Source organism: Peromyscus maniculatus, chromosome 4 (genome assembly GCF_049852395.1).
Source record: "Peromyscus maniculatus bairdii isolate BWxNUB_F1_BW_parent chromosome 4, HU_Pman_BW_mat_3.1, whole genome shotgun sequence".
Classification (NCBI taxonomy): Eukaryota; Metazoa; Chordata; class Mammalia; order Rodentia; family Cricetidae; genus Peromyscus; species Peromyscus maniculatus.
The window spans coordinates 115,167,653-115,193,341 of NC_134855.1; the positions used below are offsets into that span (position 1 = coordinate 115,167,653).

Sequence of the window (25,689 nt, forward strand, 5' to 3'; positions counted from 1 at the left end):
CGAGGGGTGTTTGCAAACTACCGAGGTGTCTTTGCAAACTACCGAGACTGAAGACGGTTAAACACCCATCACAACATCCAGAAGGCGACATAACTTGCAACCTTCTGCTCTCTTGATAGGTACTTCTGGAATGAATGAAGAAGCCAGCGTTCTTGGCTGCCTTTCGGCCTCTGACCAATCACAAAGCGCCTCCTTTTGTCACTCAGTGCTCAAGCCCCACCCCTCTCAGGATGCCTAAAACTGTAGAAAGTGGCTCCGCCCCACCGCCCCTCACCGTCCAGAAGGAGGTCGGGGCGCGGGCATGCGCAGTCCGAGCAGGACGCCGGGCAGGAAGCTTCCGCCCAGTCTTGGTGGGGGTTAGGCAGAAGTCGGGAGTCCCCAGCTCCATGCCAGAACTGATTGTTTAATGTCCTTGTTCTTGCCATTTTTTTTTTCTGCTTCTGAGATAAGTCTTTTGCTCTCTCGGACCATCGGGAATACTATGAAGTCATGTTGAAGCACATTTTAAATTAGCTTTTCTCTGGCATTTGTGAAAGCCATCTTTGTTTTTCAACCTATCTTTTTATCTTCTTTATCAAAAATACTTTTCACACCTGCCCTAGTAGTTTCGTGGTACCATGGAAACACTACGGGCTTTTTTTTTTTCCCCTTGTCCGTCATTACGTATTGAATTACAGTGATTCGTTATCTGCCAATCGTATTCGTGGCATTCCCGGCCTCTAAACAGTCCGCTTCTGCCGCCATTTTTATTTCGGTCTCTTTATAAAGCGTTGAGATCAGTAACGGGAGCCATTTTTTGTTTGGGCAGATCCTTCCGGCTATCCCGCTACTTCACCTAGCGTTTCGCCGCCATTTTAAGTTCTGGCACTGGCTTCCAGCGCATGTGAAGCCGGATACGCCATCTTGTGTTTGGGCGGTGGTTGCAATCTCACACGCGCGAGACGACCCTGGGAAAGGGGAAGTGAGCCAAAGCCTCTCTGAGGTTTTGCCTGCCGCCTTTTTGGTCTGAGTTTCCACATCCAGGTACTGGTCCGCCAGTGACCCTGGACAGTAACAAAACATAAAAAGCCCGAGCCCACCTCCCGCCACCAGCATAGGTAAGAGCATGATACTTCTGGCAACCTAGCTGTTCCCTCAGCTGGACTGAACTGTTGGCCCATCTTCCGTACCACTACGTGTGTTTGTTTTGAATTTTGAGACTTGCCACAATCTTTCTCTTAGGTTTTCCTTTTCGCTCCATTATTTTTTGAAAACACTCAGATCTGAAAAATTGTTAAACATCAGGGTGCAGGAAGACTGAGATTTAAAATTAAAATAATGTTGAGAGAATTCCTCCCGAGTAAAGGAGAGCCAAATGGACGGGACAGCAATTTGTATCAAATTATGGCTGCCTACATCCAGAGGTGTAAATATAACCCTCAGGATGATGATGATGATGATGATGATGATGATGATGATGATTATATTTTCCCCTCATTTTATTATTATTATTATTATTATTATTATTATTATTATTATTATTATTATATTTTCCCCTCTAAGATGTGGTTTCACTGTGTAACAGCTCTGGCTGTCCTGGAACTCGCTTTGGCCTCGATCGAACTCACAGACATCCGCTTGCTTCTGCCTCCCGAGTGTTGTAATTACAGGCACCGCCCGGCATTCTCAGAATATTTTAAGATGTGATATAGGTTGTGTTCGTTCGTTCATTCATTTACTCAGTGCCTTTGTTAAATATTTAACTAGCTCTATGTTATAAAATATCAAAGAAAAGTTTAAAACAAGAAAAAAAAAAAAAAAACCATCACTCATCCCTTTGTAGGGGCTCTCATTCAATTCCCTTGTCATGTACCAAGCTGGAACCAGGAACACAGTGTTCTGTGGTTCTTAGCACTGCTGGACCAGCAACTTCACGGGTTCTCACTTCTCCTATTTCTTGGGTACTGTATATAACCATAATTGTAAGCCAGTTGGCTAATATTCGAGTTACTATGGCCTTGTTGCTCATTGTACTTATCTACCAGCTGGGTCAGCATCATCTGCGAGTTTACTTGAATGATGAGAAGTTGCATGTGGGGACAGTATGATGTTGACTTGGAAACTTTGGGCTGTGGCTTTTTGTAGCCCCAGGCTTGCTTCTGTGTCTTTCTTTAATGAGAAATCAAAATCAGGAGTTCTTAATTTTGGCTGCCCATGATAGTCAACTGGGAAGCTTCTAAACCAGACTTCAGACTAGTTCTAGACAGAAATCCAGACTCTGGGAGGAAATGAGATGCTACTAAGGTATTTGATGGCACTGAAAATGACGTATGCTTTTTACGCTGTTGTGAGTATGATTGTTTTTTCCCTTTTTCTGGTGGCTTTACTTAGGATTTTGAAGACAGTGAGGAATATTAGATTGGGAGTGTGGTGAACCCGCTTCCCAGTAATTGGTTACCTTACCAATCAGCTTCGCAGTTACTGGTTATTTTGCAGTCCGTTCCCCCCCCCCCCCACCTCAATGTATTAAGTGAGAAAGAAGAATGGAAGTCACTTGTTTTAGTGAGTCGCACATGAATGTTTCCACTGTGGCTATGTATGGTTTCTGACTGTGAAGGAAAACATTACACTTCAGTATTGATTGTTTGCAGTTTTACATGCTGCATGGTATATTGAGGGTGGTGATCATGTGAGTGGTTAAGCAAATCAGCTCTGAAACTGTCTGGCCTGGCTTTACATCCTGCCTCCTCCACTTACCAGCTCCAAGCTCTGGAATCTAATAGACATTACCTACCCTTGTGCTTCAGTTTTGTAGCTTGTAAGGTAGGACTCAGGTGAGAGCTAGATAAGTTACTACCTGAAACATGCTTTTTAAAAGTACCTGACACGGGCTGGAGAGATGGCTCAGCAGTTAAGAGCTATGTGCTCTTCTAACGTTTAATTCCCAGTGCCTATGTCAAGCAGTTCACTGTTGCCTGTAACTCCAGTTTCTTGGGGGATCCAAGGTGTCTGACAGCTATGGGTGTCTACCCTCAGATGAACATACCCCCCCCCCACAGACATACACCTTTACACGTAATTAAAAATAATTTTTTTAAAAGGAGTAAATGGCACATAGTAACAGCTATGAAAATATTAACTAGCTGTTTTTATTATATTATAATTAAATCTTTGTATTGTTACAGATTTTGTTTATGCCTTCCGATGACTGAAATTCTTTGGATTTTCACTATGTGCATCTATTTGAAAAAGAGGGTGGTCTAAATACATTATCCCAGGCCAGGAAGATGACTTTTAAAATTAAAAGACCTCTTAAACATAGCCTTATTGAGATAAACTTGTGGTGCAAATAGCAACATCTATTTCAAGTATACAACATAGTATGCTTTATATGTATACACTGGTGAAACATCATCACAATCAGATAATGAGCATATCCATGACCCTCAAAATTTTGGTCTTGTTCCTAGTAATTCCTCTAGCTGCTCTTTTCTAGGCAGCTGCTGACCTATCAGTATAAAGCAATAGGCATTTTCTAGATGGTTATCTCAAAGGAACCTTGTATACATGTTTTTATTTGGGGTATGTGTAGTTATTTTGAGTATCATTTTTGCTGTTATATTGATAGCTCATTTCTTTTCTTTTTTTTTCCCCCTCCATTTTTTTCTTTTGTGGTGCTAGAGATTGAAGTTAGGGCTTTGTGCTTTATCCCAGAGCTATACCCACAGACTCTTCAGCCTGTTTGAATTACTGACTTATCAGTGTGTGGCTACATTATCATCTGTATAATTCACTAGTTGATAACCATTGGGATTTTTGTTTTCAGGGTTCCCAATTTCACTTAGCTTTGTCCACTAGCTTGTTTAAATTGAAAAAAACAAAAACAAAAACAAAAAAACTAGTTATTTAGTGCCTTCTGTATACAACGACACCAGAAGAGGATGGTGGTAAAACATTTTGTGTTGTTGTTTTACCTTTCTTTTATATAGTTTTTGTTTGTTTTTGAGACAAGATTTCTCTGTATAACATACCTACCTGTCCTGGAACTAGCTCTGTAGACCAGGCTGGTCTCCAACTCACAGAGACCCACCTGCCTCTGCCTCCTGAGTGCTGGGATTAAAGGTGTGTGCCACCACCACCTGTGGTGGTATTGTGTTCCCTAAAATATTGTGCACTCTAATAAACTTATCAGGGTTCAGAGAACAGAACAGTCACAATATTAAACATAGAGGTTAGGCAGTGGTAGCACATGCCTTTAATCCTAGCATTCCAGAGACAGAAATCCCTCTGGATCTCTGTGAGTTCAAGGCCACATTGGAAACAGTCAGGCATGGTGACTCACGCCTTTAATCCCAGAAAGTGAGCCTTTAATCCCAGGGAGTGATGGCAGAAAGATATATATGGTGTGAGGACCAGAAACTAGAAGTTTTTGTCTGGTTAAGCTTTCAGGCTTTCGAGCAGCAGTTCAGCTGAGATCCATTTGGATGAGGACTCAGAGGCTTCCAGTCTGAGGAAACAGGATCAGCTGAGGAACTGGCGAGGTGAGGTAGCTGTGGCTTGTTCTGCTTCTCTGATCTTCCAGCATTCACCCCAATAACTGGCCTTGGGTTTGATTTTAGTAAAAAGAACTTTTAAGATTCCTACTACAACCACCTGGCTCTTTTGTATAGTTTATGCTTTAACTTCTTCTGAATCAAATATGACATTTTAAAAATGCAAAATGTAGTGCTGGAAATGTAGCTCAGAGGTAGAGTTCTTGCCTAACATTCATGAGGTTCTGGGTCTAACATGAAACCGTTTAAAAACAAATTCAGAGCCGGGCGGTGGTGGCGCACGCCTTTAATCCCAGCACTCGGGAGGCAGAGCCAGGCGGATCTCTGTGAGTTCGAGGCCAGCCTGGGCTACCAAGTGAGCTCCAGGAAAGGCGCAAAGCTACACAGAGAAACCCTGTCTCGAAAAACCAAAAAAAAAAAAAAAAAAAAAAATTCAGTTCTCAGGATTGAACATTTCACTTGCTAGGCAAATGCTCTATCACTGAGCTATTACTCTAGCTACTCCCCTCTTGGACTTCAGTTTTGAATCAGAGTCTTGCTAAGTTGCCCAGACTAACTTTGAACTTAAAATTCTTCTCTATCAGTCTCTGGAGTAGCTAGGACCACAGGTTTTGCCCACCTGGATTATTTATTTTTAATAATTTTAAATTGTGTGTATACATGTATGTCTCTGTGTGGGTATGTGTTTGTGAGTGCAGGTACCTCTAGAGCTCTGAAGAGGATGTTGGGTCTTCTGGAGCCAGAGTTCCAGATGGTTGTGAGCTGCCCGACATTGGACCTTCTGACTTATGTCCAATGCAAGAGCAACAAAAACTCTTACTCCTGAGCCATCTCTCCAGCCCCAGGATTGTTGTTTTTTAATCATTTAATCTGCCTCAAATCTTTAAAGGTTACTATGAATATATTACTTTAGGGATTTTGCACAGTAATCTGTGTACATTAGAGACTCATGAGATAGCAAAGGAGAGAGTTATAAAGCCAAACCAGAGACATCCCAGAGCTCCCATTTGTCAGAAGATGGAGAATACCACTTGTATATTAAGGTTTAGTGTTTCTGTCAGAGAAAACTGGTTTATCGTTTGCTTTTAGTAGTACTGATGCATTATGTTAGAACAAGTCAAAAGTTTAAAATTGGATTTGATTTATGTTGCTGTGGGGGTAATACGAAATACTGCTGTAAAATATCTTAGATATAAAAGTTAATTTATGTGACTGTTTTGATTTATTCTCTAGAAAAGATTGCTGTTTTGTAATTTAAAATATTTTAAATTGGCATGTCATAAGAATAAAATCTTTCTTGGTTCAGTTTTCTGAGTTTTGACTTATGTGGAGTTATGTAACTATCACTGAAATTGGGATATGGACCAGGTCTATCATCAACCTCTGTCTCTATCCACAAGCTCCCACCCAATTTCTCCAGCTATCCCTTACGTCTCTCTGTCCTTCAACCCTTAGCAACCAATGAAACAATGATATATTCTCCAATGATACTGTTTTTGTACCAAAAAGATTAGATATTAAGAAGAATGTGTTAATGATAATCAGATACCTTTTGTTTGTTTGATTATTTTTCTGGGAAGGTGATTGGGAAATTGCAATTATGAGAATGGGTTTTAGGTTATAATGTAAATTGCATGATGTCTGCTTGTATGTTCATGGGTATATTTAAGACTAATCTTACTAATCATCCACTGAGATTCAGGCACAGAGCCAAGTAATGACATATATGACCTCAGATTCCAGTGATTATCTTATTTCATGGAGAAGAGAACCAGACACAGAGGAGTTGAATAGGCTCAGGCTATCTGAAGAGGCAGAATTGAGAGTCTGAAGACATGATCAGACTGCATGAGGATGTCTATGTGTGCTTCTGATGAGGTATTACATGATAAATAGATGTTGACTGTCAGTGAAGCATCCCATGCAGGGTTGGCTGGCTTGAAACTCAGCAGGAAGGAGTCTTGAGTCATATGATTGGCGTGACAGCAGAGTTACAGAAAAGTAGAATCAGTACTTGGGATTGATCCTGTTACAGCATTTCAACATCTGGTCTATATTTAATAACAGGAAAGGGAAAAAGTCAGAGTTTTGTTGTTTGAATGATTCTTTTTCCATTGTTGATGCTTGTTTGGATCTGTTTTTATAAGCACACTAGGCACTCAAGGTTGCCCCCTGAGTCATAGGAACAGCCAATTCTTTTTTATGCTGAGGTTGTCTTTTAACCTTTATCTAAGTTGTCACCAGTAGCCCCTTTGCTCATCTGTCACTTATTGACTTTTTACAAAAGTTTGTTCCTGGGTATCAGTTTAATAATAACAGTAGTGTGTTGGGGGGCAACAGTGATGATTTCTCACATTTTAATTACAGTTGTAATGTCAGAAATCCTACGGCCCTTACTCTTTTCTGTTCTACTTCTATAGCTAGAAACTTTTTTGGAGAGAAAATAGAAGCATAATAATTTCTTGGATAAAAATTGAAATGGAGAGGTTAGAAGCCTAGAGTTAATATTTGGCCTCTTAAACTGGGGTGGCTGCTTTCAAAAGCTTGTCAGCCAGGCCAGAAATACTGAAAGAAAGACAAATGGGGATTTCACATTGCCCTAGATTTTCCCACAGAATAATCTAGAAGGTCACTGACTTTCTTTATTTGAGTTTATCTTTGCTCTGTAGTTAAATGACAGGAAAATCATGTGATATTGTCTAATCTGCTTCTATTCCTTCCCCAAATTAATTTCCCTAAAAAGCTTAGCCTCCCTGCCTCCCTGTCAGCACACACATGTAAGCACATGAGTTTTGGTGGGGTCACACGTTATCCAAGTATCCTTTTTGCGAAAGAATGCTTGTTTTCAGTTTAGAGAAAGTGGGCCCAGGAATGCAGAAGAGAGGATGGTCGTATTTGTAAGATTTATGGTGTGCTGTAACTCCTTTCCAGGCTTATGTAAAGTATACGGTTTTCATGTACTTGGAAAATACATCTTTTTGGAGATTGTCCTGGATTTCATAAAACGAGTCAACAAAGTAAAAATGCCAAAGACTTTAGACTTTAATAGATAGCTCTGTAACAAAGGTTTTTTTTTTTTTTTTTTTTTTTTGACATTAGTGCTTGAAATCCTAAGCATTGATTGGGCTTGCTGCTCTTGCAGGAAAGTTGTTTCCAAATTTAAAACTTAATTCCAAGGTTAATATCTTTTCTATTCAAATGACTGTTAGAAGTCAGTGTTTTAACAACAGAAGCAATCTGAAAAAAAAAAAAAAACAGTGAAAGGCTACACTGAAATGGACTAAATTTCATCCACATGTCCGATCTGTTACCCATTTAATTTTTAAATGTATATTTGCTTATTTACTTACTTGTGGTGGTTCAATGTTTTAGAGCTAAGGATTGAATCCAAAGACTTGAACATGTGAGGAAAACCCCAAGTTACATTCCCAGCCTCATTGTACATGATTCCCATCATAAAACATTAAGATCTATATATGAATCACAGTGCTCTCAACTTTGTCTGATTAATTCAATATTTTTTAAATGGCTTGTTTTTAAACATCTGTTCAGAATACTTTTACTTCCATTTGAAAGATTTCATGGAGAATTTGGGATTGGAGACAATACAGTTTCATTGGATAAATGGATATAAATATAAAATATATTAATAGCTTATAGCAGCTGACTGTTAGGACAGTAAAGTTGATTAAACAAACTTCTGTTGTATACCTGTGTGATGGCTCAGTTATTAAGTAGGACCTGAAAAGACTTTGTCCTAGGAAACCTCCAGTCAGGCAGAAGAGACTCTGAGGACCAGGATCATGTGGAGTCTAGTAAGTGGAGTATGAGTAAGTGTGACTGGCCAAGAGAGGAACAGTTCAATCTGAACAGTCATGAAGGGCTCCAAGGAACAGGTGGCTCCGCTGGTGGATGTTGGATGATAGAATACTTTAGAAGAGAACATCAGCTCAGTATGTGTGGGAGGAGGTAGAAGTACCTAGAGATCCATAATCAAGGACCTTTGCCAAGGGCTGTTTGGGTGAAGTCAGTGTAGATGTTAAGGAGGTTGGTTCTGGGAAGGAGGGTGGGCAAGGATTCTAATCAAGGACTTTTGATGCTGTGCAAAGCGTGACCATTTTGAGTACAGGCTTCCTGGTCACATCCCTCTAGTGATGGTGTTAGATACTGAGAATTGAGAAGAAGGCAACAAGTAGTACTCTTAAGAGACAGTGATTGTGGGGCCCCCTCAGGCTAACACTCTTGGGAATCTTGAACTCTTGGCATTAACACGTGTTGGTATGTGTGGGCTGCTATCACAAAACACTTTATGTTGGGTAACATTTATTTTATTTTTGAGAAAAGGTCTCTGTAGTCCAGGCTAGCCTCAGACATGCTAGATAGTCAAGGATGACCTCACCTCTCAGTCCTCCTGTCTCCGACCTCCCGAGGGCTCAATTACAGATGTGCTCATGCCATATTGGTGCTAAACTGGGTAGTGTATGAGCATCAGACATTTAATGCTCATGGTTCTAGATGCTGGAAAATCTAAGCTCAAAGTGCCAGCTGATTTGGTGTCTGATGAGGGCTTGCTATTTGCTTCAAATGGTATCTTTTATTTTTTTTAACTATATTTTATTCAAAATTTTACTTATTTTACAAATAAACTGGGGCAACTGAAGAGAGAAGAAAACTAGTTTGTGAAAATTCTAGATGTGTCTTCCTGCAGTGTTCTCAACACAGAAGACCCTGCATGTTCATTACATTTGTTTTTATTGAGAGCATCAATCCCATTTAGAGGGACAGAGCCCGCATGCTATATTCCTTCCCAACAGCTTCACCTCTTTATACTGTGACAGTGGGATTCAGGTACCAACATATGGCTTTCGTGGTACCACCAGCACTTAGGCCTTAGCACCATTTGCCCTTGTGGGAGGCAGATGATATCATCTGTGATTGTCTTCTGTTAGGCCCATGATGACAAGCTTTGTGTCTGTCGTAAGAGAGGAGAGCATGTGCTGCTCCGATGCTCTGTGAGGAGATACTGTTCTCAGGTTTTGTAAAAGAATCGTGAGGCCTGTGTCCCCCACCTGTACAAAGGAGGAGAAGACTAGATGTTACACAGTGATTGTCAAACATCTATACCTCTCCCAACCCTGGGCTCTTCCTTTGCCCATTTTTCTGCTGGATTCTTTTATTTTGGACATCGATCCTTTGGTGGGATGTCTTGTGGATGTTCTTTTCCTGGTGTGTAACTCCTCCCCAGTTCCTTTTGGTGCGTGTGGAGAACAAGTACTTTAAGTTTTTTAATCTTATTTTGAAGTAATTTTAGATTGATAGGAAATTATTAAAAAAAAGATGTGCGGGGAGGTCATGTGTACCCTTCACTCAGTTTCTTCTAGTGGTATCTTGTCCAACTATATTATAAACATAAAAACTATATACTTGACATTGGTTTCCTTTTAAAAGTTTTTTTTTTAATTTAACCAGGTTCATATATATCTGCTCAGTTTGTACAATTTTATTTTTTATTCATACGTGCATTCCTGTATCCAGCACTACAGGCCCTGGCAGCTACCAGTCTGTTCTCCATCTCTATAGTTAAGTCATTTCTCAATTGCTACGTTAAGTTGAACTCTATAGCATATATAGGTTTTTTTGTTTGTTTGTTTGTTTTAAGACAGGGTCTTGCCTGTAATACAGGCTGGCCTGAGCTGCTTCTGTCTTATCCTTCTGAGTGCTGGAATTGATTATAGGCATGTACTATCTATCACACCTGGATGTTTTATACTCGTTTCTTTTTTAGCATAACTTCCTTGGCTTTCATCCAGGTTTTTAAGCATATTAGTATCCCATTCCTTCCTATGGCTGAGTAAAGTCTCATGCATATTATACCACTGTTTGTTAGCCGTTTACCCACTATAGATAGATCCCAGGTTCTTCCTTTGTCTTAATGTGGGCCTATTTCTCTGAGATGCAGTCTCAGGAGTGCCATTTGGGGTTGTATGTTAAATATGTGCTTAGATTTGTGAGAAACTACCACCCTCTTTTCCAGAGTAGCGCTCTACCACTGATGTGGCATGTGTGTCTTCACTGTGTCATCTCTAGCATTTGGTGTTGTTACTGAGTGTTTTTTTATTTACTGTCCTCATAGCATGCAGGGATTTCTTACGGTTTTAGTTTCATTTCCTTGATAGCTAATGATGTTGAATGTGGTTTCACATGCTGACTGCCTGTGGACTTGGCCTTTGGTGAAATATGTTTATTGTTCTTTTCTTACTTCTGATAGGATTGTTTGATATTTTTTGATGTTGAGCATTGAGAGTTCTTTATGACTCCTAAATATAAATATTTTTTGTTGGATATGTGAATTGCAAATGCTTTCTCATAATCGGGAGAGAAGTTTCAAATTTGCTTTTTATTGTTACAGTGTTAAACCCAGGCTAAAATGAGTTACATGTCCAGCCTCAGAAAGTTTTAATTTTAATGGGACCCAAACTACCATTCTTTTAGTTGGAGAGTCCTTTTTTATTTTAGTTAAAAACTCTTTCCTTATTCTGTGTTTAAAAAAAATTCTCTTAACAAGTTTTAGTTTCCCAAATTGAAGTTTATTTTGTTTGTTTTTATCACATTTGTAGTTTATTTTTGTGTTGTGTGAGATTATGGCCCCAAATGAATTTTTTTTCATTTCTTTCAATAAAAATGTTTTATTTTCATAAAACAACAATCCCATAAATACCGTTTTCTAATAAAAACAAACCTAAACTTTAGTGTGTGTTCTGCATTCCCATTGTGTGTCATATGGAAGCTTGAATTTATCCAATTTCACTTATTTTCTCCAGTGAGACTAAGTTTGACTACTTGTTAATAAAGGGGTGTAAAACGGAGGCTTTTCTCCGTTCTTCCCCATCCCGCAGCACTTCCAAATAATCGCTCAGAGGCTTATATTAATTATAAATGTTTGGCCGATGGCTAGCTCTTACATTTAAATTAACTCATTCCTATTAATCTATTTATTGTCACGTGGTCCGTGGCGTACCGGTCCTCCAGCATCCTTTTCCTTGGGTGTCTTGCAGCATCTCTCTCTGATTCCACTCTTCTTCATCCCCTCCTTAGTTTGTTTTTTTCTGCCCAACCCTATCCTGCCTTGTCATAGGCCAAAACAGCTTTATTATTAGCCAGTGAGAGCAACACACATTCACGGTGTACAGAAGGACCATCCCATAGCAAAGGGGTTCTTCAGTTTTCACTAACTTAGAGTGTTGTTCTTGTTGTGTGTCACTTCTGTGAACATATTGGCTCCATCTAGTCTGCTGTCAAAAGGCTACATACAGTTCATTGCAGCCATAATATAGTGTAGCTTTACCACATCTGAGAAGATGTTCTCCCTCCTGAAAATGTCTATATTTGTTGCTGTTCCTTGGGTTCCCTGTCAAGATTGTAGTTCAAACTGTGTAGTTATTATTGAGTGTGAGGTGCACTCACATAAATGTCTTACTCAAATTATTTGATTGTTGTATTCATGAGAGCCTGGCTTAAATGCTATTTTAAAAATGTGTTTCAAAGAAATTGCTTTTAGTACTTCATCCTTTTATATGTTTGCTATGTGTTTTGTAGACACTATTTTTTCTTTTCCAACTTTTGTCATAGTGGTGCATTCCTGTAATTGCAGAGGCAAATTCAGGAAGAACAAATTCAGGGTCTGCTACAGCTGGTCAGCTATAACTATACAGTGAGACCCAGTCTTGCCAGTGCCTGCCTCTGTCCACAAAAATTTGCTTTCTGTTTGTAGCGATTTTTCTTCTATTTGTAATAAAAAGGATCATCTGAATCTGTTCATTTTTATTTACTTATTTGACACAGTGTCTTGACTGCAATGTGCCGTAGTCTGCCTTGGTCTCCGGTGTCAAACCAAGCTTGCAGGTTATTATTTATTTATTTATTTATTTTGGTTGTTTGGTTGTTTGCTATATTCAGATTGCTTTTGTTTGTTTGGGTGTCTGTTGCATGTAGAATTGACTGTGGTTTAGCATGCTTCTACTGCCTCTGTCTGGTGTTCCTACTGGGGCTCCATCAAATGACCTGTGGAATACTTTTCCTGACTCTCTTCCCTGAAAGAGTTTGTATTCTGGCATTATTTGTTCCTTGAACTACTGTTCAATTTAGGATGACAGAGGCTTAGAAATAGAAGAGACAGACCTTAGGGGTCACCCTCCATAAAGAGGGGATATTGTCTACCGTCCTGTGAATCAACAGTTTTCACTCTTAGACAACTTTAAATGTGGGACCCGTGCCTTGCCTCAGTGGGTAGAGGTGCTGAAGCACAGGCCTGTCACTTCCTAGATCCCACAAGGTGGCAGGAAGTAACAGAGTCCAGACAGTTGTCCTATGAACTCGTCATGCAGCCATCTCTGTTGTAGAATATTACTTTAATTATGTAAAGGTGTGCTACATTTGTTTATGCTGTATTTGTTTAATGATGTAAAGATGTGTTGTTTTGCCTGTTCAAGGCACCTGATTGGTCTAGTTAAAAAGCTGAACGGCCAGTAGCTGGACAGCAGAGGGACAGGTGAGGCTGGCAGACAGAATAATTAGGAGAGAGAAGAAAGAAGGGATAAAGAGAGGGGGGCACTCAGGGCCAGCCACTCAGGCAGCTGCCAGCCAGCCAGACATGGAGTAGGACATACAGAATGAACAAAAGGTAAAAAGCCCTGAGGCAAAAACGTAGATGAAGAGAAACAGGTTAAATTAAGCTGTAAGAGCTAGAAGGACAAGCGTAAGCTAAGGCTGAGCGTTCATAATTAACAATAAGTCTCCGTGTCATGATTTGTGGCCCAAAAGAAAGCCTGCTGCATCTCTCTCTCTCTCTCTCTCTCTCTCTCTCACACACACACACACACACACACACAATCTTGCCCTGACCTCCCTTCCCTTCAGCTGATGGTTCCTCAGTTTTTGTGATCTCACTAAAAGATCTTAGGTACTTATGGGGTAGAAGACAGAAAGTGGGGCACCCTCGTGTGATGAGAAAGCCCATGTAGATTTAGAAAAATAACTACAAATGCTTCATCCTTGGTTGAGACAGAAATGCTTCCTTTCTCCATCTAGATGACCCATCGAACTATTTTTAAGCACCTTTCTAATGGTGCTCTTTTAAGATTTTAGCTACATTGTTCAATCATGAATTAATGTATTTTAGAGGACTGATTTTGTATTTATCAGGCTCAAATAATAAAAACTCAAAAATCTAAAGTCTTCAGAATAATCAGTATAACCCCTCACCCCTAGAAAGCTTTTCTTTTCCCCCCATTTACATCCACGTTAAATAACAATGACGATAGGCATTGTTATTTGAACAATGAACATGAAGCTGCTTGTAGCTGCTTATGCCTGAAACTTTAGTACTCTTGTGGCTGAAGCCCAAAGAGCAGGAGTTTAAGGACAGCTACATAGCTAATTTGATGCTACCTTGGGTTACATGGTAAATTTGTGGTTATTTTGGACTACATAGCAAGATCTCATCTGAAAAAGTAGAAAAAGGACACCATTAATTAAAATGAGTTCAAAGGTTGGTAAAGATATTTTTGTTTACGTAACAATTAGAGTCAAAGTTGATCAGGTTAAAAAAAAAGTCATTAAATCCATAAAAATAACACTCGTGATCAGGTAGTAGTAATTATGAGCACTCATTGGAGGCCACATATTTATAACTTATTGTGGTGTGTGTGTGTGTGTGTGTGTGTGTGTGTGTGTGTGTGTTATGAATGTGCATGGGGGTGCAGAATATGCAGAGGCTAGAGGAGGCCTTTCTGCTTTATTCCCTGAGCCACGGTCCCTCCCTGAGTCTGAAGCTCAGGGTATCATCTATGCTGACTGACCAGCGAGCTCCCCAATTTACCTTCTCTGTCCTCAAGATGCTGGAGTTACAGGGGCAAGCCATATCAGCTTTGTAGGCAGAAGTTTTTGTCCAGCGTGCAGCTCCCAAGTAACCACACAGAGGCTTAATATTACTTATAAATGCTCAACCAATAGCTCAGGATTGTTACTAGCTAACTATTACATTTTTAATGAACCCATATTTTTATCTATACTTTGCCATGTGGCTTGGTAACTTTTCTCAGTATGGCATGTCCATCTTGCTTTTTTCTGCATATGCTCGGGCCTCCCTCTCTCTGCCCTCCTTCTTTCCAGCATCTCAGTTTGGCTCTTCTGCCTAACCTTATCCTGTCCAGCTATTGACCAGTCAGTCAGCTTCTTTATTAAACCAGTCACAGCAACATATATTCACACAGTGTAAAGGAATATTCTACACAGCTTTTCTTTTTCTTCTTTCTTTTCTTTCCTTCCTTCTTTCTCCCCCCTCCCCCATCTCTCTCTTCTTTCTTTTTTAAATATGGGATCTGGTGATTTGAACTCATGCTTATGTGGCAGTCATTTTTACCCACTGAGCCATCTACCCAGCACCAAAATATATTGTTGAAACCATTTCACCTGTTTCTGTTTGAGCTTATGAAATGCAGGTACTAGAAACTTCTAAATTACATTTGTTGCTTACATTGCATTTCTGTTGGATAGCAGCAGTGTTCTAAAGGTATTGTGCACAAAATTTCAAAAGACAGCTAGTCCCCCACACAGAGCTTATGGATAGAATCTTGCCTGCATCATTATATCAACTCTGTACTGTGCTCTTCAGGTTGGTGCAGAATTTAACACTTAAGGAATTGGTTGATATTGGTAAATAACTTGCCATTGTATTTCTGTGTTATGACTGTTACTAGGCTTTGGTTTTGGAATATTTGGAATATTTCATGAACATCAGCAATACCTTTTGCACTCTGGGACTTCTATTCCCTCAACAGCACATATATCCATATATATGCTTACACCTTCCATCTCTGTAAAATTGTGGTCAGCAAATATTGTTTAGGTCAATACTCAGTGTTTACTGTCATGACTAGTAATGTTAGTTATAACTGAGCTGTGCGTGTTAAGTACTCTTTTCTTTTTCGCACAGGTTTTGTTTATGCTAGAATCAGTAATTACACAGCTGCTTAGATTTTCACACGCCTCTCCTAAGTCAGTCTCATGTTCTTTACCACTTGTCTGAAATTCATCTCCATGTGTGTGAATCACACAGGATGTGCTGTTCTTGGAGCCCCAAGACCCGCCTGTCTTTTGTAGTGGCTCCCCTTTATGTGTTTAGTAGTCACACAGGGATCTGTCTCCTTTCAGGATCCTTAGCTTGCTTCAGCTTTCTTTCTTGACTTTCCATTTCTTGCTTCTTCCTCTTTCTTGGTTAATTTCCTCATTTGGAAAGTGCATCTTAGTGTTTCCTGAGAAAGAATACATGAACCATAGCAAATTTTAAAGACCTTGCATGTCTAAATATGTTTTATTTATTTCCTTATGTTTAAATGCAATTGGAATTTGGAAATAAATTTAGAATATTAAAGGTATTTTTCCCGCCGGGCGGTGGTGGCGCACGCCTTTAATCCCAGCACTCGGGAGGCAGAGCCAGGCGGATCTCTGTGAGTTCGAGGCCAGCCTGGGCTACCAAGTGAGTTCCAGGACAGGCGCAAAGCTACACAGAGAAACCCTGTCTCGAAAAACAAAAAAAAAAAAAAGGTATTTTTCCCTTGTTTTAGAGCTTCTAGGGCTAGTATGGACAATTTGGATCAAATTCTGGCACCTAATTAATTCTTTGTATTCTGTATCCTAGTCCCGACTTTTTTTTTTCTACCTAAAATTTCACTATGAAATATGCCAGGCAAGGGTTCATTTTCATCTGAATTTTTATATGCTAGCTACTCTGTTTTGGCTCTTTAATTCTCTCTTTTCATCATTTCCATTTTTGCTGGTTTCTGAGAAATTTACTTGATTGTCCCACTCTTCCAGTGATTTTTTTTTTTTTCATTTCACCTATCATAGTTTTGGTTTGTTTTTTTATAAAACTTCTCTCTCATTTAGAAGGGTTTTGTTTGGTTTGGTTTTCTTTCATGATAGGATCAGGGTGAGTGATTTCTGGTTTGTGTTTGAGCTGGAACATTAAAATGACTAGAATCTTTGGGGGTCTCTTGGCTGTGTTCTTGGGGAACCTTGGATGTCTATATTTTTAGACCTCCTGTTTTATGTCAGCTCAGTTCCCCAAACTGGAATGTTTCAGTCTTCATTTGGGTCATCTAGGTAGGATAGAGACACGTGAACTTAAAAAGCCTCCACTCCCTATGTGCTTGTGATTTTCTAGACTAGAGATCTTTGGATTGGATAAAAGGGATTGTTTTTCTTTGTGAGATCCTTATGTTGTTTTTGTTTTGATTTTAGCCATCCCTAAGGATATAAAGTGGCACTTTAGTGTAGTTTTAATTTTCATTTCCTTGATGGCTAATGATGATAAACATAGTTTCTTTATCAGATGTATGATAAGCAGTTTTTTTTTTTTTCATTCTGTGAGTTTGTACTGTCTAGTTTTAAGCAGATAGCTCAGTCGTAAAGTACTTGATATGCAGACATGACTTTAGTTTGTATCTTAGGTACCATTATAGAAACTGGGTGTAGAGGTGGCAACATCTGTAATCGCAGTGCCGGGGAGGCAGACATAGATGCTTAGAGCTCATTGGCCTAAACTAGTTGAACCAGTTAACTCAGGCCAGTGAGTGTTCAAAAGATAAGGTAGAGAGGGATTAGTGGAGACTCCTTGCAAGACTTCTGGCCTCCATACTCACGTACTCATATGTAGTTGATTTTTTTACTCTTTGGGGGCCCGCCACCCAGCTCCCAAATAAATACCCAGAGCCTTATTTTTACTTATGATTGCCCAGCCTTATATTGGCCTGTTTCTAGACAGCTTTTCTAACTTAAATTATCCTGTTTCTCTTTAACTACGTTTTGCCTCTAAGCTTTTACCCCCCGCCCCCAGAGCTGAGGACCGAACCCAGGGCCTTGTGCTTGCTAGGCAGGCGCTCTACCACGGAGCTAAAGCCCCAAAACCACTTTTACCTTTCTTTATTCTATATATCTTTCTTTCCTTCTTACCCCATGGATGGCTGTGTGGCTGGATGGCTGGCCCCTGGAGTCCTTCTCTCCTTCTCCTTTTCAGCTCTTTCGTAGACTAATCAGGTGTTTTAGGCAGGCAAAGTAACACAGCTTCACAGAGTTAAACAAGTGCAATGTGAAAGAATGCAACACATCTTTGTGTCGTTAAGCAAATATTCCACAGCATAAACAAATATAACACATCTTAAACTGATATTCCACAACACCCACATGTGCATGCTCACACACATGCACATACCCAGAGGAGTGGGGACACACACTACACATGAAAATCAACAATAAAAAAATCAAAATAAAAAATTATTAGCATGAAGATCAACAATAAAAAAATCAAAGTAAAAAATTAGTAGCTAAATGATCATGAAAATTTATAATTTATGTTTTTTTCTAAGAGTTTTATAGTTTTCGCTTTTACCTTTAGGTATTTGGTGCACTTTGAGTTAATTTTTGTATGAAGTGTGATGGAAGGGACAAAGTTTATTGCTCTCTGCATATTGTCCTGCCACCAATTGTTGGAGAATTTCTTCTCCATCAAATTCTTTTGACACCCTTCTTGAAAATCGTGTGGCATCGGAAAAAAAAAAAAAAGAAAGAAAGAAAGAAAGAAAGAAAGAAAGAAAATCATGTGGCCATAAGTAAAAGTCTGTTTTTTGCATTCTTGATTTTATTCAGTTGATCTGTATGTACATTTTAATGCAATGCCATGTTATGTTGATTGCTTTAGTTTTGTATTAAGTTTCTAAATGGGGACACATAAGTCTTCTGTGTTGATTTTTCAAGATTGTTTTGTGTACTCATATGCCTTATATTTACACAGATATTTTAGGATATGTTTTCAGTTTTTATAGAGAAGTGAGTTGGGATTGGATACAGATTGCATTGAATTGGTAGAATCAGTTTGGGGGATATTGCTATCTTAATGGTATTAAGTATCCTAATCCATGAGTGTAAACATGAAGTATATTCCTGTTTACACAGGCTTATTTTTCTTTGACTTATGGCACTGGTAATTAACAGTGGGGACTTGCTCATGCTAGGCAAACACTCTGCCCCTGAGCTAATTTGCTTAGCTCAGTGTTTAATTTCTTTCAATAATGTTTTATGGTGTTTAGTATACAAATATTATACTTCGTTAATTATATTCCTTCATATTTTCTTTCTGCTATCAGAAATGCAATTATTTTTATTAATTTCACTTTTAGTATTGTTCTTTACTGGCATGTCAAAATACAGTGAATTTTAAAACAATGGTCCAATTATCCCACCAGCTCTCCCAAAGTTGTTTACTAATTGTAATAGATTCTTTGTGTATGCGTGGGTATGAAAGAGGAGAGGATGGGAGACAGATGAGAGAGAAAAAAGAGGAAGAGAGAGGAGAATTTTCTGTATGCAAGAGCATGATATTTGTGAATAAAGTAGTTTGATCTCTTTCTTTTCTGGATGCCCACTTCTTTTCCTTACCTATTTGCCTTTTAGTAGTTTTGAATAAAAGTGGCAAGAGAAAGACATTGCCCTTTGCTCATTGTAGTGGGAGGATATGTTTACTCATCATATATGATTTTAGCTGTGGGTTTTTCTCTTTTAAAGTATTGTATTAATTATTATTATTGTTTGGGATGTGTGTGTGTATGTGTGTTTGTGTGTGTTCTAGGAGTTGGTTCTCTTCTTGTATTGTGGATTCTGGGAATCAAATCCTATAATTAGATGGCATATTTTATTGATTACTTTTTAGATGTTAAGCTACCTTTGCATTCCTGGGGTAAATATAACTTGGTTATAAACATTTGGTGGAGTACCGTAGGGAAGCTATCTAAGCTTGTACATTTGCTTCTAGTCAGTTTTTAGGTTACTACATTAACATCATTTAGTTAAAGACAATTAGAATTAAAATTTTATCTCATACTGCTTACTGATATTTTATTAAGCCAGGTGTTCCTTATAACATCCCCCAAAGAGATATTTTTATATATCTAACTATAGCTTTCTTTTTTCTTCTCTGCAGGTTCAGTAGCTCGTTTGGAAATCAGTAAACCATGGCATCTAAGAAATTTGCCATTAAAGTAAGTAATGTTCAGCAGCTGTCTTTAAAAGTCACTCTCTTTGTCATATATGAGTTCTGTGTTAATTAAAAGTTGAAGTTCTTAAGTTGATCTCTACTTTTTAAATGTACAATTATGGAAAATTTAGGTTAGTTAACATCAAAATTTTAAGAAAAGATGGGTGAGAAACCTAATAATTTTTCAAATGATAAGGAATTCTTTGCTTCAAATCTTTTGTGTAGGATCCTGTTTGGTTGTAACTTTGTCCCTAATGCTAATATTAATCATTCACATTGCATCTCCATGGTGTGACTTCTGAGGATGACAAAACAGGCCAAAGTCAAGGGGCAGGCAAAGCTGTTGTCCCTGGGTGCATGCTGAGAAAGCGCTCCTGCTTGCCTGCAGCCTCCTCAGCTCTCATTGTCAGCTTTACAGAGTAGAGTCATCTGAGGAAGGCCTCAGTGAGGAGCTGTCTAGATTAGATTGGCCTGTGGACATATCTAGGGGACGGGGATTGTCTTGTTTATTTATTGATAAAGGGAAGCCTTGCCCATGATGGGCAGCTCTCTATTTCTAGGCAGGTGGTTCTGGGCTAAGAAAGTGAGGTAAGAAGTGAGGTAAGCTTGAGCATGTGAATAAGCCTGTGAGAAGGCTAATGGGTGAGCCAGCAAGGGATGTTCCTCCATTGTTTCTGCTTTCAGCTCCTGACTTGAGTTCAGGCCCTGGCTTCCCTCAGTGTTGGGCTGTGATCTGGAGTTGTGAAAGAAGCCTTTACTCTCTCAAGTTGCTTTTGGACAATGCATTATCACAGTAACAGAAAGGGAACTAGAACAACTGACTTTTTCATTTTCCTCTTATAAATTTGCCATCTCTATCCATTCATAGTAGAGCTCAGAGCTTCTTGAGTATAGTGATAAAGGGTTCTATGTGGAAGAAGGTCTGCAGAAGACTTGATAAATACCTTGTGTGAGCTCTTGGAGGTACTGTCTTTTATGTTGGCTGTTCTCCTGGTCAGTTCTGTGTAACACTGTCACTATCTTCCAGAGCAATTAAAAACACAGAAGCAGGGCCAGTGATATGGCTCAGCAGGTAAAGGCACTTGGCACAATGCCTGACTATCTGGGTTTGATCCTTAGTTGTATTCCTAAGACCCAATGGTGGCAGGAGAGAACCAATTCCTGCAAGTTGTCTGGTCACCTGCCTTGCACACACACAAATACATGTAATAATCAAAGCCATTGAAGAGAACTCTTAAAAATTGTGATAGGGAAGCCATCCCAGTTGATGGCTTCTGGCAGGGGTAGGGGTAGGGAAGGACTCAGGTTTTTGTTATTTTATTTTTCTTTAAGAAATTTTCTACTTCTCATGCTATCTACAGACCCCCCCATCCTCCCTCCTCCCACCCTCCAGTCCTCTTTCGCAAGCCACCCTGCATCCCCACATCCCCCAAATCGAGGTCTCCCATGGGGAGTTAGCAGAGCCCAGCTCACTGAGCCTAGGCAGGTCCAAGCCCCTTTCCACTGCACCAAGGCTGTGCAAGGTGTCACACCACAGGCACCGGACTCAGTTTTTTTAAGGGGCAGGCCACTTCAAATTTGACCATGCTCCAGTGAGTATATAGGCAACATGAATTGGACTTGATATTGTTTTTCTTGTTTTCTTTTGTTTTGGGGACTGTCACAAGGGTGTGGGGGGGTGGACCTGGAAGGACCAGGAAGTGAATGAAATTATGTGAAATTTCCAAATAATCAATAAAAATATTGTTAATAAAACAGCTCAAATTCCAGTATTTGGTTAATCAGATTATGAAACAGTGTAATATGTCATTTTATCTTATTATTTATAAATTTTGTTGTTTACAGTTACTTCTGGTGTGCATATACTCTTGAGTATTTCTTTCATAAGGGTGTCTAAGTGGGGAACATTCACTGTTTGTCTATCAAATGTATTTTGATCTTCGTCTAGATTTCTAGAATCTAGAACGCTATTAAATTGATTTTAGAATGCTAGTTTGAACATTATTTTACTATGTAGCAAGATTCTGTCTCAAAGGACAAAAGGAAATACAATTATCCGGTGATATATGCCTTTAATCTCAGCACTCAGGAGGTAGAGGCAGGTGGACGGATATCTGTTAGTTCAAAGCCATCCTGGTCTGCATAGTGAGACCCTGTGTTTGGGGGTGGGGGTAGAGGGAGGGAGAGAGAGAGATTGAGATTACTGGCTTAAAATAATAACTTAAAATGATCTCGTGTTTCTTTCCTGACTCTGTACAGGTGGTTTCTCCTTTTGATGTTAGCTGGGACTGCAGTTATTAGGGACATCAAGTGTGGCATCGTCATATGGCAAGCGCTCGTTGTTTGCTGTTTTTTTTTTTTTTTATCCCCATGGTGGTTGGCTTTGGCTTCGCATAGGGACTAGGTACAGAAGCCCTAAACAAGAGTTATAAGTACGGAGCAGTGTAATTTGCTCACTCTCAAAGGCCTGGATTTAAGTCTCAGCTACCATCCCAGTTGGCATTCTGTTAGTCAGAACAAGGACCAGGCCAGAGGAGGGAACTTGATTTGTGATGTGGGAAGCTCCAGAATGGAGAGATGTTGGGTTACACCAGAGTCTAGTTGTCACAGAAGTCTCTTGACAGCCTAGTATGTTCAGTCTCTTTCTTGATGACCTAATAGGACCAATCCTTTTCTTTGGTATTTGTCCTTTTTCTCTGCTGTCTCTTAAGATGTTATTTCTGTCTTTGCTATTCTGCAGTTTAATTCGAGACAAATTTCTAGGCATAGATTTATCGGTGTTGGAATGCAGTATAATACATTCAGTTTTGAAAAATTCTCATCCATTTCTCTACCTGGGATTGCATGTCCTAATTGATTCTGTTCTCTTTACAATTTATATTTGAAGTTTGCTGGGTAAAGTCATGACTTGCTTACAGGTTGAAAGAATGAGATTGACCTGTCTAAGCCTGTACCTTAGCAAGCTCTGGGCTCTAAAATGGACTAGGCTCTTTGCAGAGTTCATCAGAAGCTTTCTGAGGCTCAGGAGGACACCTAACTTTGGTCACATGTCAACCCTAGAGCTTTCATTCTGTCCAGAGATGATATGCTGACCCCCCTGCTGTACACACTGACACAGCTGACTTTGCTACCATATTACTCCATCTCCCAGCTGTGTCTGAAAGCCTCGGAACCCAGCTTCCAGGTCAGGGGTGTTACCATAAGCATGAGTTTCAGGCTTGCAGACTAGCTACAGAAACTGGTCCAATCCATAGTGATCATGTTCCTCCTGCCTCTGATCACACATGCAAGTATCTAGTTCCCTAACCATGGCGTTTAGCAGCTCACAGCCCATTCCCTTGGGTTCCTTTTCTAAATGTCTGACACAGAGCCCTTGTAAAGTAAGTGGCTCTGCTCTGCCCCAGGGTGTCATGCCATTGGTGCTGTCACCATATGCCTTCTGCTGTGGACAGGTCCAGGAGGTGCGTATGATGCACAGCCATCGACTTGTCCTTCCCATTAGCTCAATGCTTCTTTCAGCGTGCCCCTCCTTCCTTTCCAGCCTGCATATCAACTTTTAATTCCAGAGTGTTTTTTCATCATGCTTCTTCAACTTAACCAAAGTCTTTTCATCTGTATTTAATGTGCGGGTAAAAGAGAAACACTCACACTTTGGTGTGGAAGAGGTCAAGCCAAAAGGTGTTAATTGAAAAGGATAATAGCTGTTTTAATTTTAGTAATGATATTTTTATTTACAAATTTATATTTTTCATTTTTTAAAATTCACATTCTACTAGTTCTTGTATGCTTGCTCAATTTTTAAAACGATCCCATTTTCTCATCTTAATGTAATAATTCTACAATAATTTATTTTATAATTGCTTTTAAGTTTCTCTGTTATTTACAATATTACATACTAAGTATGAAATAACTGGGTCAGTTAAATTGCTGCATTGTTTGTCTGACATTAATATTTCTATTCTAAGATGAGGCCTTTCTGTATTACCCAGGCTGACCTAAAACTCATGATCTTCTTACCTCAGCCTCAGAAATGCTGACATTATGTTTGTGGTTTTTGATATTGTATATAGCATTATACACATGTATTCATGTATACATATTCCCCCCAACATACATGGGTAGAAAGATGTGCTCTGAAGAGCAGTTGAGTAATTTTAACCTTATTTCTGCTGAGGCCATTGGCGTTTTATTAGTTTACTTTCATGGCTCAGGGTTCTACTAACCTGTGGATAGTACACATTTAGAACCCACAGCAGAGTTGGGTAGAAAGGTTTTTATTTTTCATTTTTATTTTGCAGATATAATTTATTTCCTTGATGTTTTTTTCCTCCCCCTCTGTTTCCAAGGTTCTAGATGGATGGAGCCACTGTTCACTGGTCACTTCTAGATACAGAGAAGAACAGTTTTAGTTACATTTTCACAAATGTCCGTCACTGTTTCTCAAAGGAATGAAGTGAATAGCTCTGACCCCAGAAAACTTATATCCTTAGTTATAGACAAACTGAGCTTAGAAGTATTGTCTACGGATATGTCTACGGATTGAGTATTCGTATGCTAAACACCGAATTCTGTGATGGAAGGTTACACACATCTACACACAGGAAGTTTTCTTAATTCCAGGCGCAAAGGAAGTGGCTTCAGTTCTAAGTCCCCCCTTTTTGTCAGTGCCCCTAGGGCATTATGAGTCCAGCTCTCCATCTTCCCCTGTCTTAATCCTGGTTCTAGAATCCCTGACAGCCAGGCTTGTATCTCATAAACCCATGGTTATTGGTAGAGCTGTGGGGGTTTGTTGCTTTTAGTGTTATTTTCAGAGAGCCACCTTCTTTTCCTGTCTGCAGTGAGCTTGTTTCTGTTTCTTCAGGTTCTTATCTGTATTCTTTCTTTTCTTTACGTAAGCCAAGTTCTTAAGGCAGAAGCCTAAGCTTTTGCCATCAACCCCCCCTTTTTTTTTCTTCTGTTGCTTATACTTAAAGCTATACGGTTCTGTCAAAGCATTTCCTGCTTAATTGCTTTCTTCTCAGTAGATGCAATTAAGGTGGGCATTTGGTCAAATAATTAATAAATTTCATTATGATATGTATTTTGGTATATTAGTTATTGCAATCTCTTCTGTTTGGGAATTTCTGTTGATCATATTTAAATTGGTCTTTAGTGAAGTTCTGTTTTTATAAAATACTGCTTTGTAAACATTTGAAAAATGTGATATTATCTAGAATGATTTTATATCACATATGTAACATCAGGTATAGTAATATACAATAAACACATATATAAAACATATAAAACAAATCAAATTTAACAGTTGTGTTATACCAGTTTGCTATGTATTTCCTAATATTGTTGTTCATTTGTTCAATCAGTTGAAAAATATATTAAAATATCCAACTGTGATTTAAAATTTATATATTTTTCCTTTGAATTTTCTTAAAGTTTTAAACTATATTCATAGATACATAAAAATTTACAGTTACTATATCTATTGAATTTAATTTTGAAATATCTTTTTATCTCTAATTATACTTCTCAAATTATAGTCTCTTTGTGTGACATTAGTGTAACCTACATTTGGGATCCATTAATCAAACATCGGCTCCTATGGGAGTCTCAGTTAGCCAAGCCCAGTCATATGTGCAATGCTTCCAATACCACTTCATTGTTTTAATTATGAATGAAAAATAGCGTCAGCACAAGTTTAAGGGAAACTTAGAATATAAGAAATAGAGACTAAAGTGATTGAAAACTCAGAAGGTCAGAGAGAGTTTAGGGAGGGATAAAAATTAGAGAGTTTAATTTTTATTTTCAGAGCAAAAGGAAACTCTTATAATGATGAAACAAGATCAGGCTGATACAAACAGAGAAATTGTTGAGAATAGGAAAGCGTACTTATAAAACATGATAGAAACAGTTTTTTGATGATTTCAAGGAATATTGCTCAGAAATGAAAACAAAAGATTGTTTCAAAAATGTAGGAAAAAAAACCCAAGAAAATTAGAATTTGGTCTTGATATCAAAAGTTGAATTTCTAGAAAAAAAACGAGAAGTAGTAGAAAGGAACGCTGTGAAAAACAG

The 25,689-nt window shown here is 38.9% G+C and overlaps 1 protein-coding gene across 9 annotated transcripts in view; it reads left to right on the plus strand.

Moving 5' to 3' along the window:
- Positions 1–99: 99 nt before the first annotated feature.
- Slx4ip (SLX4 interacting protein) overlaps positions 100–25,689 on the plus strand; it is a 189,698-nt gene continuing 164,108 nt past the window's right edge. For 2 of the 9 annotated variants that reach the window (XM_076570724.1, XM_076570720.1), the window contains exons 1-3: positions 929–1,097; positions 4,422–4,520; positions 19,567–19,624. Coding sequence is in view for 5 of the 9 variants with exons in the window: in XM_076570720.1 (XP_076426835.1) it covers positions 19,598–19,624 (27 nt within the window). In the remaining 4 variants the exon portion in view is untranslated. Of the gene's footprint in view, positions 120–354; positions 1,098–4,421; positions 4,521–19,566; positions 19,625–25,689 lie in introns of those variants that run through there. The other 7 variants (XM_076570725.1, XM_016002229.3, XM_076570723.1 and 4 more) reach the window with 6 other exon arrangements.